At 40.5% G+C, this 14848-nt stretch overlaps 1 protein-coding gene across 1 annotated transcript in view; it reads left to right on the forward strand.

Annotated features, from left to right (window-relative positions):
* The first annotated feature begins 9169 nt into the window (after positions 1-9169).
* Positions 9170-14848, forward strand: part of LOC149462408 (uncharacterized) — a 138507-nt gene continuing 132828 nt past the window's right edge. Inside the window, exon 1 of the mRNA XM_089676913.1 lies at positions 9170-9485. Within this exon, the coding sequence (XP_089533039.1) occupies positions 9431-9485 (55 nt within the window). The 5' untranslated portion in view covers positions 9170-9430. The remainder of the gene's footprint in view (positions 9486-14848) is intronic.

Consider the following 14848-nt stretch of genomic DNA (forward strand, 5'->3'; position numbering starts at 1 on the left):
ACAGCTCTCAAATAAAACAGGCATGGTTCTGTGAATAGAGAAAGAACTGATGACAGTGACGGTAAATGCAGCATTTTATGGAGATTGGTACAGCTATGGTTTGTGGTTTCCTGTCATACCAGTCCAGTCTGCACTTTCTTTACTCAGCTGACCAACCTGCTTTCCTTTCAGCATAAATCAGACATAATGTTGCATAAGCAATTATATAAAACAAAGTATATTATATTTGCTTACATTGTTGCACATGCATTACCTCCCATATATCCTAAATGCATCAAATTCCAAAGGTCAGAGCAGTCACAACCAGTCGTATGCTTATCAAGTGGGATAAACATACTTTTTATTATGTGTATGAGTTGTGGTGCACATTTTCTGGCTTTCGGTTTGCTCCACTTGTGAATTTATTCAAAAGATAACGAAGGGTTCCAAAAAACCTGTTCAGTTTACAATATGACAGATCAGTTTTAGGGACGTGTATTGCTGGGTTTCAAGCTTATGCCTTACTTATTTGCCTTATGCCTTACTCCTTAGGGTCTCATTACTGCAAGTGCATTAGCATGCAATGCATCAAGGCAGCCCATTCATATTGAAAGGACTGTCAAAGCACCACAATGCAGCAATAACTGGACCTGAAGCACATAAGCCAGATTGGAGTAGGAGAAATGTATTTACTATGAGTGGGCTGTCAATGCACCACAATGCAGACCTGTAGCATTTTGTCTCATTGCAGTGCGCCAGGACACAGATGGTTCACATCTATGCATTGTGGTGTGCTGCCTAGGTGTTGAGGGTTGTTGAAAATCGGTGGCACAGAACTGCACACTGTGTGCTACCATATATGATGGTAATGTACGATAAAATATGTGCTTTAAGGTGGCTTCACACTGATCTGCTGTGCTTTGCCTGCAGTGTACCCTTGATTTGGTGTGGGTTAGCTGAGCTTTCCCATAGTTTTCTATTATGTCCCGCAGTCTATGGCAAAGTACAGCTAACCTGCACCAAAATTACAGGTACAATGCACAGCACCCGCCAAAGCTCAATGTAAAAGTGCCTTTACTGCAATGCACAGATGTGAATAGAGGCTAACTGACGCAAGTTCTCCAAACTTGGAATATAACTTGATGTTTATTTTTGCTTTAACTAAAAGAAATGGTAAATCAGAGTTTCTCTGGATTTCTGGGGTTCTTACCTATACATGTTAATCAAGTTATATTCTGTTTCCTCAAATCCTATATGGTCAGCAAGATCTCTTCAATGGGGGCAGGCAAAGAAATAAAAATGGAAAACGGTTATGTGATAATCCCTAGTTTTCCTTTTCTGATTCTTCCTCATGTCAACTAGAAAGGAACCAGGAAACCAGAATAGTAAAAATAACATGAGTATCAAATTGTGAATTACATTTTAAATTCTATATAAATTGTACTCCACTGTGTATGCTTTGCTTATGTTTTGCACATTGCACTCATATTCTGCACATGGTACTAATAATGTTTTGCCTAAGATCACCCTATTCTATTACATTTTCACATTTTTTTAGACCCTGCTAAGAAATTGGCCTGCCTATGTACTGTATTTGTAAAGTAACAAGTTACAGCCCTTGTTACTTTACAAATACAATTGTAATATTTTAAAATCAGGAATAAAGTTTATTTTGAAAAACTCAAACTGTTCCGGAGTTAACTCAAATTTTCTGACGTAATGCTATGCTATACATGGAGATATGTTAACAGACATATCAGTAAGAACCGTTGGCAGTAGTCACAGGCTCACATTCTGCCAACATTCCACAGTAATATACATGGGTCACACTGTCTGGAAAATCTGAATATACTGTTGTGGTGAACCATCTATACATACAGAGATTGTTCAGTTTGAGAGAATTCTATGCCTCACCAAATGCACAGGTGCCAGACCTGGAATCTTCAACTAACCGTCTCATATTTAGCAGGACAACACTTATTTTCCTAAATAACTCATTCATAGTGAAGCGTAATACCCATATTCTTAATCCATTCTGATATAGAAGGTGTTGTGATTTTCAAGTGGAGCAAAATAAGTTTACGTGCCTGGAAAAAGGCCCTTGAAACTGCCTCCTTAATAAATGAGTCTGACATGACCTTATCTAGCTTTCCTAAGATACAATGTGTGGGATCTTCAGAAATACTGTTTTGAAAGGCTTAATTTATAGTAGCTACCACTGTTTCCCAATGTCTATGCAACTTTGGGCAGTGCCGCAATATACGATTATAATATTAATTTGATACCTACGTAAGCATGGTTATAAAAGAAAAATGAAAATGTGCTGAAAAAACTAAGCCGTTTATTTATTTTCTTTAAAAAATTGGTATACGTACTATTTTTGTAACTGGTCTGTAGTGACATCCTGAAGTCATCTTCTTTCTGCGAGGCCATGGGCAGTTCTCAGTGAGTGCCATGTAATGATGTGGCCACTATTCTCTGCATCTTTTTCCTGTGATTCCATGGGAGCTTGATGGTTTGCCCCTAAGAGGAGTACCCTTGTTGCCCTATGAACACACAGTGGTCTAGTCGCCCAGTGTCAAAAACTCTGAAACGGGGCAGAAACAGGACCAGCAGATAATGCAGAGTTAAGATCTGCCACATGAAGAAAGTAAATAGTGCTTTGAGACCATATTTATGTATTCTATTTTTTTTTTTTTTTTTTTTAAATGGAGAGAATTTTTTTTTTTTGTTATTTAAGTTGAGCTGAACTCCATAAACAGCTCAAGGCAAAATGCTTGAACAAAGTTGGTTGTGGAACAAGCTGCCACATCAAGCTTGTACTTATTCAAAAAGATAATAGGAGAGTATCACCTGGCAACTCTGTAAACCAGGTCTGCCAAGACTTTCACCAGAGAGGCCCAAAATGTTTCCATACCTCTTGTAGAATGGGCTCTAGTATTAGCAGGAGTAGAACATTCATGGCGTTTATAGGCTTGCTGTATAATTCTGGGCCTGACAATCCAAGATCAAAGGGTCCTGGAAGAAGCTGTCTGTCTCCTAGGACCATTCTGAGTGATGAATAGATTGTCCAAGAAGACCTTAAATTCTTATGTTCTACAGCAGGGGAGCAATCTGCTCTAATATTGTTATTGACAAATTTGCAGCAGTCAAGAAAACTATCAAGACTCAGATGGAAGAGTAAAGGTAATTGTTATGAGAAATGTATGGGGGGCTAGAGAGAATAGGCAAGCTCAGACTTTACCAGAAAGAGATGAAGCTTTTCCTGATCAGACTAGGCCAGTTTTCAGTGCCCTTACTCTGCCTGATCAGGCAGAGCTCAGTCACTTCATGGTAATGCCTTAGTCTGCTTACTCCCTCCAGCTTCCTATATAATCCTATTTTGTCATCGCTAGAGTGGGCTATCTCACTGGCCAGCATCAATATGTGGTATGCAGTGAGGGTGGGCAACACTACTTTACACTGTCAGGAAATACCTAAGCTTTGCTAATCAGAACAGCCTCACATTCCAGGACATTTGGGTACTGACAATGGTTACAAATATTTGCAGGGGTTGTCACATTATAATCGGACTTCTGGAAGCAAGCGGCTACTGTGCTCACCACTTTATTGGCCACATTAGATTAGAATATTCTTGTAAAAATCTTTCTTAATGGCTCACAAAGCTATAGCTATTAAATGGATGAGTCCAGTCTCTCCTACTATAGTCCAGTGGAAATCATTGGATAATCAGATTATCCACTTTTGAAAGAGTTATACATGTGAAAAGGAACCCCTAAAATACATAAACCTTAGGGTTCATGTACAGTCATAGGCATTTATGTCAATCACAAATTTCCGAGTGCTTTTAATTCTCCAGTGCTTTTGGGCCAGGGGAGGCTCATGGGCCATGTACAGCCTGCTATACAATTGAATGTCTTTTACATGGTCATGTTCTTGTAAATATTAATGCTTCTTTGCATTGCTGTTTACCTTTGCATGCGCATCCGACGTGGAATGCATGCACTTTTCCTGGACGTGGAAGTTTTATGGCATGAGCAGCATCCTGGGCACAGTAAGGAAAGTACAGGAAATGTACGCTAGGCATAAAAATATCTATAAATGATCATGTTCATGGACCCCTAGTGGTGTAATTCTACCCTCAGGTGAAAGAGGAACTTTACTCCCCCCTTAAAGTGGTTGAAAACCTCAAACATGAAATATGAACGAAGCATATCCTTTTATAATGTGTCTCTATCCAGAGTACTAAGTGTAATTTCTGTCTGCTGCTTTGTTCCTCTGCTATCAGCATGAGTCACTTCTGACAAATTTTTCCGGAAACCAAGAGGTAAAAAAAGGTGATGAGGAGAGATCTCCAGCCTGCGATTTACAGCCTCGGCTCTATTTTTGTGTGCTGTGTGAAGGGGGAGGGGGGTCCTTCCCTCCAATCAGCTCTCATTGAACTTTGCAGAGTTTAATGTCAGCTCCCCATCCCCTGCTTTCTGAAAGCTCGGACAAGCTGTATAAATTCTGAACTTTGAATGGCTGTACAGAAGAAATAGCTGCAAATAAACAGGTACAACTTATGTAGGAGGATTTGTTTTATATGTGTATCAACTGAGGACAGTCACTGCACTGGCTATATGTAGGGGTGTGCAACCATTTTAATTTTTTTCCCTCCCTCTTATTTTGAATTGCTGTCAAAAAACATACTCACAAGCTCAGCATTGTCTGGTGTAATCCACTGCTCCATGTTGGGCCCTGCAATCTAAGGTCCCTAACTTACATTCATACATACACATTCTGGGGCCAATTTAGTCAGGAGCCAATTAACCTACCAGCATGTCTTTGGAGTGTGGGAGGAAACAGGAGGTAACCCACGCAACACAGGGAGAACATGCAAACTCCAGGCAGGTAGTGACTTGGTTGGGATTCGTACTGCCAGGCGGAAGTGCTAACCACTTAGCCACTGTGCAGCAGCAGAGTTCTCCATGTGTTATCAGCTTTCAGGTCACCATATATGTTACCATCTGACCATACAATCTTTTAACCTCCCTGGCAGTATTCCCGAGTGTAGCTTGGGGTAACATTTCAGCACCACAAGCTGTAACCCTGAGCTACACTCAGGAATACCCTGTAGCACTGCTCCGGGATCTCATCTTCACCCGCGATGTCCCTTCTGCAGTGTCCCCTTCAATGTCCTCCGGCAGATGCTGGCATCTGTCTTCTGGGTTCTGTTCCCTGAGACGTCGGGATGTACGGGGGACGGAACTGGCGGGCAATTTGAAAGATGTAAAAGTGACATTCACTAAATACACTAAAATCACAAAGTAAAACATTACTGTATCAAAGCATTTCACATACATTTTGTCCCTAGTGCTTTGTCCTGTGCCCTGCCTGCATTTTTACTGTTCTTTCTGCCTGGAAACTGAGAAATGTCCATGGCGTCCAAAAAGCGTCCCTTTAGGCCAAAAGTGGTTTTAGACCAGCTAGAGAACAGCAATAGTAAATCAGAACCACTTGCAGAAATGAGTGATGATTCGTGGGGAAATTCGTCATCAGACACTGAAAACGATTTTGCGACTTTGCTCGGTGATGTGCAAACTTGGCGCTAAATTTCAGTGTTTTTGGTTTGATTATATTATTTAATTAAATGTATTATTATATTTTTATTTATTAAATTATAATTTATGATTTTGTGTTTCAAATTTTAACATACCCGGGATGTTTACTAGACTCTAGTTCAGACAGATTTCAGTGAGTTATTCCTAAAAATTACAGGCCTACAATAAAAACAATACATATTTCCATGCAAAAAAAGTACCGCTTTGAGCACAGAAATATGGACATAATCAGACTGCTAGGGAGGCTACCAATCACCTTCAGATATACCAAAGCGAAGTAACATAATGGGCCTTCCTAAACTGTTCAATCAATCTAAACCTTGTACTACATAGTTGATGGTAGATCTAAAGGAGATTGCACAATCATATTGTATATTTTGTGGTGAACTTTAGGGCCTGTTTACACTTGCAGCATAAACACATGGCAGAGAAGTACAGTGAAGGAAATAAGTATTTGATCCCCTGCTGATTTTGAATGCTTGCCCACTCACAAAGAAATGATCAGTCTAAAAATCGAATGGTAGGTGTATTGTAACACTGAGACATAATAACAACACAAACTTCAAAAGAAATGCATGTCTAACAGATGATGCACTGATTTGCATGTTCATGAGGGAAATAAGTATTTGATCCCCTATCATTCAGCAGGATTTTTGGCTACCAGGTGTCTTTCATACAGGTAACAAGATGATATTAGAAGCAGTCTCTTAAAGGGAGTGCTGCTAATCTCATTTTGTTACCTGTATAAAAGACACCTGTTCACAGGACCAATCAATCAGATTCCAAACTCTCCACCATGGCAAAGACCAAAGAGCTGTCCAAGGATGTCAGGGACAAGATTGTAGACGTACACAAGGCTGGACTCGGCTACAAAACTATCGCCAAGCAGCTTGGTGAGAAGGTGACAACAGTTGGTGCAATCATGAGAACAGTGAGGAATCATCCCAAAACTACACGAGAGGATCTTGTCAATGATCTCCAGGCAGATGGAACCACAGTCACCAAGAAAACAACTGGTAACACACTACGCCGACAAGGATTGAAATCCTGCAGTGCCTGCAAGATCCCACTGCTCAAGAAAGCACATGTCCAGGCCCGTCTGAAGTCTGCTACTGTATATCTGAATGATGCAGAGGAGGACTGGTTGAAAGTGTTGTGGTCAGATGAGACCAAAATCGAGCTCTTTGGCATCAACTCAACTCGCCGTGTTTGGAGGAGGAAGAATGCTGCCTATGACCCCAAGAACACCATCCCAACTGTCAAACATGGCGGTGGAAACATTCTGCTTTGGCGGTGTTTTTCTGCTAAGGGGACAGGACAACTGCACCGCATCCAAGGGATGATGGAAGGGACAATGTATTGTCAAATCTTGGGTGAAAACCTTCTTCCCTCAGCAAGGGCATTGAAAATGGGTCATGGATGGGTGTTCCAGCATGGCAATGACCCAAAACACAGCTAAGGCAACAAAGGAGTGGCTCAAGAAGAAGCACATTAAAGGTCCTTGAGTGGCCTAGCCAATCTCCAGACCTTAATCCAATTAAAATCTGTGGAGAGAGCTGGAGGTTCAAGTTGCCAAATGTCAGCCACCAAACCTTAATGACTTGGAGAGGATCTGCCAAGAGGAGTGGTCCAAAATCCCTCCTGAGATGTGTGCAAACCTGGTGGCCATCTACAGGAAACGTCTGACCTCTGTGATTACCAACAAGGGATTTGCCACCAAGTCATGTTTTGTGAAGGGGGTCAAATACTTATTTCCCTCATGAACATGTAAATCAGTGCATCATTTGTTAGACATGCATTTCTTTTGAAAAATGTTGTTGCTATTCTGTCTCTCAGTGTTACAATACACCTACCATTCTATTTTTAGACTGATCATTTCTTTGTGAGTGGGCAAACATTCAAAATCAGCAGGGGATCAAATACTTATTTCCTTCACTGTATATTTACCCCCTCCCCCCCAATTGCTCCCCCTTATGCTGCGAGGGGTGTACACATGCCAGAACAGCAATTAATTGCTTTGTGGCTTCAGCAGGAATTATATCCCTTGCCACGTGCGCCGTACTACTACGACCTGCAATATGCAACCCAGTCAATTGAATGGAGCCACACTGCAACCACATGTAATGCAGCATTTAGGGGATTAAAAACACACCACATTCTGTCGCTGTTCCAGCTCTTTATTTATGTTCCCAATTTCAGTGATCATACAAAAACATTTGAGAGCTTTTTCTGTTTTGAGTATTTTATTTTTTATCATTTTATTTGATTTTTCTTTACAATTTTATTTTTTTATTATTTTTTTTTATATTTTTTAGGAGCTTCAGTGGGGGGCTTTGGGGAGATATCGGGGGTCTAAACAGACAACAGACCTTTCATGTTCTATCTTTGAGACAGAGATAGGAGATTGAGGACACGCCCTAAAAGTAGAACTAAAAGCAACCCTTTTTTTTTTTTTTTTGGATAGAATGCAGAAGTATTAGATTGCTAGTCACTTTTATCACTGTCTGTGCCCTTCTTAGAGAGATTCACCCTCTCTATTTGTCCTGTTTATCACTATTATTGAAAGTAAAAAAAATCCCACATTTTGGGTTGTCCCCAGAAAAGTATTAGAGGGGAAACCTTCCAATGGGGACATTGGTTCTGGTGACCTGGGGGTTACCAAGGAATTCCCTTAATTTGCAGGGATTTCACCTCACTTCCTGTCCGGCTATGGGAAAGGAAGTGAAGGGAAATTTTTGCAATGGGGCACAGATGGCAATATAAAAATCTGACATGGGATTATAACCCTCCCTTGCTCTATCCAAACTGAAAAAATGTTTTGGCTGTAGTTCTTTAATCTCCATCTCTGCGGCCTCAGCAGTTTGGAATGAATGGACAGGAATAGCTCTATACGGAGCGTCCCATTCATTCACAAACTGAAACATAGTGAACACCGTGTACTATGCTTCAGTTATGAATGAACAGTCAGTGATTGGTACCATTCACTGACTCTGTCCATTCAGAAAACGAAAGGGCCAGTAAATACATCATTCTCCGCTCTCCATCCTGAAAGCATCCCCAGAGGTAAAAGGGAGAGGGGAACCTGGCAGTACTGCAGGGGACAAGGAGCGGCCAGGAGAGCTCATAGGGGCCTGGGGATAGGGGGGGGCAACATATAATGTAACCGATCCCTTTCATTTTCCTCCTGCAGCTGCTAAATGCTGGTGAGAAGGAAAGGAGGAGAAGCTGGCTTTCAGCAGCTGCAGGAGGAAATTAGAGCTGATCAATTCCTTTACATGCTGCCCAGTCGGCTCCTCCTATCCAGGTGTACAGATGGGCAGCACGGGCCCCCAGGAGCATGGGAGCAGGGTCACAATTGTGACTCCTATAGGTACACCCCTGATTCTGAGGACATATAGGTTTTATAATTGAGTTCAATAAATAAAATTGAAGCATTGTGTTGAAAGCTCTGCAAGTAGAACAAAAAGGAAATAAAGACGAGGACAGCCGAGAAGCTGTGCCCTCTCCCAAATGACACCAGAAAATTCATCCCATACCTCCTAGCAGAAGCTAGTGCCTCCAACACAGGACTACAGGAGCCAGATGACTGGAGGAGAGGGGCTCCGTCCTGGATGTACAGGGTCACATGGGACTATACACTGTGCAGTCAGGGACCCTACCATGACCGGAAAGTACACACATCGAGATCCTCATCCATCCTGATCGGTTTTCCATGCTGCTCTATCACTAACGCACCGCACACCTTCCCAACTAACCCCAGCTACAAATACATGCGCATGCGCACTACACCCAATTAATCCCGGAGAGCAGCAGCGTGTGTGCTCGTAGTTAGCTGCTGGCCGTCTATCATGTCTACAGATGGAGAGTACACCCGGCGGAGGAGGTATACCCACGACACGTTCGGTAAGAGCACCTGTTTCATGTCTGCCTGGAATATACCGAAATACTTTCCTTGCCTTTCTATAGTGGGGTATCTCCTAGAGGAGTGGTGGGGGGTGAAGAGCACACTCACCGGAGGACCGACCTACCTACACCTTCCATGGGCGGCTCTGTGTGATCACATCAGGTGGGCCACAACCTGTACTCCGCTTGTGTGCTTCTCCTCAGGTGGACGCCTCAGCTCAGCCATGTACCAAATTATTGTCATACTACTGTGTGTACTTCTCATTGTACTGTGTGTGTGTACTTCTCATTGTACTGTGTGGTGTGTACTTCTCATTGTACTGTGTGGTGTGTACTTCTCATTGTACTGTGTGTACTTCTCATTGTACTGTGTGTGTGTACTTCTCATTGTACTGTGTGGTGTGTACTTCTCGTTGTACTGTGTGGTGTGTACTTCTCGTTGTACTGTGTGGTGTGTACTTCTCGTTGTACTGTGTGGTGTGTACTTCTCATTGTACTGTGTGGTGTGTACTTCTCATTGTACTGTGTGGTGTGTACTTCTCATTGTACTGTGTGGTGTGTACTTCTCGTTGTACTGTGTGGTGTGTACTTCTCGTTGTACTGTGTGTGTGTCCTTCTCGTTGTACTGTGTGTCCTTCTCATTGTACTGTGTGTCCTTCTCATTGTACTGTGTGTGTGTCCTTCTCATTGTACTGTGTGTCCTTCTCATTGTACTGTGTGTCCTTCTCATTGTACTGTGTGTCCTTCTCATTGTACTGTCAGGTGTCCTTCTCATTGTGCTGTGTCTGTACACCTGATGATGTATTATTATTACTACCATTACTTGTCTGCACTTCTCATTTATTATTATTATTATTATTATAGTGTATTAGAGGTGTACTTCTCATTTGTTATAAAGTCTGTACACCTGATGTATTATTTTTATTATTTGTCTGTACTTCTCATTTATTGTGTGGTTGTACACCTAATGTATTTTGTACTTCTCTATTATTATTATTATTATGTCATGCTTCTCATTTATTATTGTGTCTGTACACCTGATGTAGTAGTAGTAGTAGTAGTAGTTGTTATTAGTCTGTACTTCTCATTTATTATAGTGTCTATAATAATACTATTACATCAGGTGTACAGACACTATAATAAATGAGAAGCATGACATAATAATAATAGAGATGTACAAAATACATTAGGTGTACATCCACACAATAATAAATGAGAAGTACACATAATGCACTAAAATAATAAATTAGAAGTACAGACTAATAATAATACATCAGATGTACAGTCACTTTATAATAAATGAGTACACCTAATAGACAATAATAAATGAGAAGTACAGACTACTAATACTACTAATAATATTATTAGTCTGTACTTCTCATTTATTGTTATTATAGTGTATTAGGTGTTCTTCTCATTTATTATGTGTCTGTACACCTAATGATGTAGTAGTATTATTAGTCTGTACTTCTCATTTATTATAGTGTCTGTACACCTAATGTAGTAGTAGTAATAATACTACTACATCAGGTGTACAGATACTATAATAAATGAGAAGTACACATAATACACTAAAATAATAATCGAGAAGTACAGACTACTACTACTACTAATATTAGTCTGTACTTCTCATTTATTATTATTATTAATAAAGTTTATCAGGTGCACTTCTCATTTATTATAGCTTGTCTGTACACCTGATGTAGTAATAATAATATTTTATATCTACTTCTCTATTATTATTATTTATTATTATTATTATTATTATTATTATAGTTTTTATCAGGTGTACTTCTCATTTGTTATAGTGTGGTTGTACACCTGATGTACAATTTGTCTGTAGTTCTCATTTATTATTATTAAAGTGTATCAGGTGCACTTCTCATTTATTATAGCTTGTCTGTACACCTGATGTAGTATTATGTCTGTACTTCTAATTTATTATTATAGTATATTAGGTGTACTTCTCTTTTGTTATAGTGTGGTTGTACACCTGATGTACTATTTGTCTGTAGTTCTCATTTATTATTATTAAAGTGTATCAGGTGCACTTCTCATTTATTATAGCGTGTCTGTACACCTGATGTTGTATTATTAACAGTAGTATTATTATTTGTACTTCTTATTTATTATTCTAGTATATTAGGTGTACTTCTCATTTGTTAGTGTGGTTATACACTTGATGTACTATTTGTCTGTACTTCTCATTTATTATTTATTATAGTGTATTAGGTGTATTTTTCATTTATTATAGTGTCTGTACACCTGATGTATTATTATTCTGTACTTCGTATTTATTATTATAGTGTATCAGGTGTGCTTCTCATTATTTATTATTCTTTATATCGGTCTGCTTCTGATTTAATCACTTGAGCTCCAGAAGGTGATCAGTAAAGTGCAGTATCTTAGAGCTCATTCACATAGGCATAATTTCTGCACAAAATGTAGGCTCTTGCTGGCAGAGCCAGGAGAAGATTCTGCATAAAATCCGCATCTACAGTACAGTAGTTCTTTTGTTTGAAATGAATGACTACACGTAAGTGTATACACATTTAGGCACATTTATGCACATGCAAGTGTAAAATCTGCGGATCCGTGTGGCCCTGGATGCAGCTGTGTCCTACTGTTTTTGTGTGTGTGGCTAAACACGGTGCACATTTGCGTATGTAGACGAAGTTGTGTATGTGTGTATTGGCTCATTGATTACTGTAGTGCGGTGTTTAGAACTGTGCAGTGTGTGCATCTGAACACAGTGGGTTTTATTTCTGCCCATGTGATTGGGCCCTTATACAGCTTGCTGGGAATTGTAGTTTCGTCATCTGCCTAGCCAGTGTGTTTTCCAGGATTTGCCTGGTGGAGTACTGGACCCAGAACTTGGTGGAAATTCCATCTAAATTGAGTGATACAGTGTTTACTTTTATCTGGTAAAGTCCCAATAACATTCCTGGAAGTGTCGACATGTGAAGAGAAAAAGATGAGCACACCATGCTGTAGAGACTGGTCCATATGACTTTCTATGTGTCACAATAAAGGGTCTGTGAGAATTAAGGTGTTGCCTCCTAAACACATTGGTCGTCAACTCTTGATATAACCTTTTACTATGTCAAGTAAAAATATAACTGATTCAATCATTCGTCTCCTTTCACACGGGTGGACTGACCGGTTTGCCTGTTCATTTTTCAGGCAGACACAATCTGGCCATCCATTGCCCTCTATGGAGTGGCGAATGTAAATGGACATGTGATAGTTTGCACATCCCCCCCCCCCCCCTGTACATTCGATCCAGTTCTAGCTGCTAACAGATTGATGGGGATCTGTTCCTTATCCATCTAGCTGATTGGATTTCAGTCGGTGTAAACGGACAGGCTGTCTGTTTACATTTGACTGACTATAGAGGACAGCGAGCAGTGTCCATGTTTGCTTTGCATAAGCAGAGCAGACATGGACCTGTCATCTGCAGCGGGGACCAACGGACAGAATCATTGCTGAGCAAGTGGATCTGCTGGTGGAGTTAGCCAGTGTGAAAGGGGCTTTATTGGTTGCTGCTCTCCTTTCCCACAATTCTTGGCCAAACTTTTTGGTGATTCTGTAGCTGATGTTGAATAGGGTGCTCAATTCTGGGTCCAACTTGAGATAGGAGGGCACACAACATGAGGTTCAGCAGGACACATTACGTGGAAGCAGGCCATATTATAGTGTACACAGCAAGGCAGATAACAACATGGGTACAGGGCACATTCTAGCATACACAGCAAGGCACATGACATGGATACAGGGCACATTATGGGGCACACATCAGGGCACAGTGCATGGTACATGCAACAGGGCACATTACAGTAGCAGAGTTTCCTTCATATGCAGAGAATGGCAGGAAAGCTGCTGTGATCAGTCCATTTCTGGCTCGCTGTTTCTCGCCAGCCCCTCTTCCCCTCCTGTTCATCCCATGTGATGTCACATACAAGCACCTAGGATGGGGAGTAGGGGATGTCAGGGACTAGCGCATCACAGCCAACACTATCACAGCCGCTTCCCTGGCTAGCTCTACATTTGTCTGCAAAGGGGATGCCATCTACCTATCAGCTGCCTGTTTGTCACTTCAATGGAATGAGCTCGAATTGGTTGCTATGGTTTATTACGCTACAGCATTCGCTCTTTACGGAACAAAACTGTTTGAGACTTTTGCCAAAAAGAATATTGCTGTTTTTTTGGTGGGCACAAGCATGTCTGAACAATTTACCTGAAAATGTTTAGCAGATTATGTTGTAGAATTGTGTGTTACAATTATATTCTTAAAACCTAACTTGAATTCGTACTAGGTAGAACAGAGAGAGGATACTGAAAATGTGCCCTTTGTTTAATCTTGTCCCTGACTAAAACAACGGGTACATTTTTAATGCCCATCTCCAGCCAGATTCATTTAAGAAATGTATGTGCTTCCCCGAATGAGCAGGGACAGTAACAATTGAATTTAGAAGTTCAGATCTTTTATTTTTTTTTTTTCTCTCAAACATTGCCAAAATATTTTGTGCACGGTTTGTACAGTGTAATCCCTTTTTGCAGTATATTAATTCAACAGCAAGGGATGCAATCCTATAAATTTGTGTTTTTTAATGTTCAAACCAGCTGTAGAGACATGGCAGCTAGAATCTGCTTGTTATGGGCAACCACGCCATTTTCATTATTCTTGAGCTTTGTAGAATACCCAATTTTTCAAGCTTTCAATTTTATAAGGGTGATTTTTAGACTATTATTTAAACCCTGCAGTTCACCATGTTAAAATTATGGCATTTGAATAGCAACAAAAAGAAATGCCATTATGTGTGTCACTTCTGTAAATGGTCCACTTTTTTTTTTTTTTTTAAAGAATATTTTAACTCAACATTTCATATTCCTGATATGTGCCTGCTGTACCATGAACTTGTATGAAAAAGTAAGAAATATTTCCACAATTGGTAATTACAGAAGTACTTTAAAGGATAAGTTTACCTTTTGTGGACATGTTACATGTTCTACCCGTTTTTAGGGTAGAACATGCAACATGTTCCCACTGCTGCAGCTGCTGTCCTCTCTCCCTGTGACAGCAGTACGGAGAGAGGTTTCCTGTATAAGTTGTGGGCTCCCCCCACACAGCCACTTCATTCATTCACAGAATTCTGTGAATGCATGAACTACAAGTACCAACATCCGTTGTAAACGTCGGCTTGTAGTTCTCATTGAACTACCACAGTGCTGTCGTGGTTCATTGAGTCTTCCTGTCAGTGTAAAGCTGTCTGCCTGTATGGTGTACAAGGAGATGACACTAGCAGTCTGTAAAAGACCTGCATAGCACCAGCGATCAGCAGTGCTTTACGGACTCCAAAAAA

Source organism: Staurois parvus, unplaced genomic scaffold, assembly GCF_062004578.1.
Source record: "Staurois parvus isolate SC_StPar_1 unplaced genomic scaffold, SC_StPar_1.0 ptg000175l, whole genome shotgun sequence".
NCBI lineage: Eukaryota > Metazoa > Chordata > Amphibia > Anura > Ranidae > Staurois > Staurois parvus.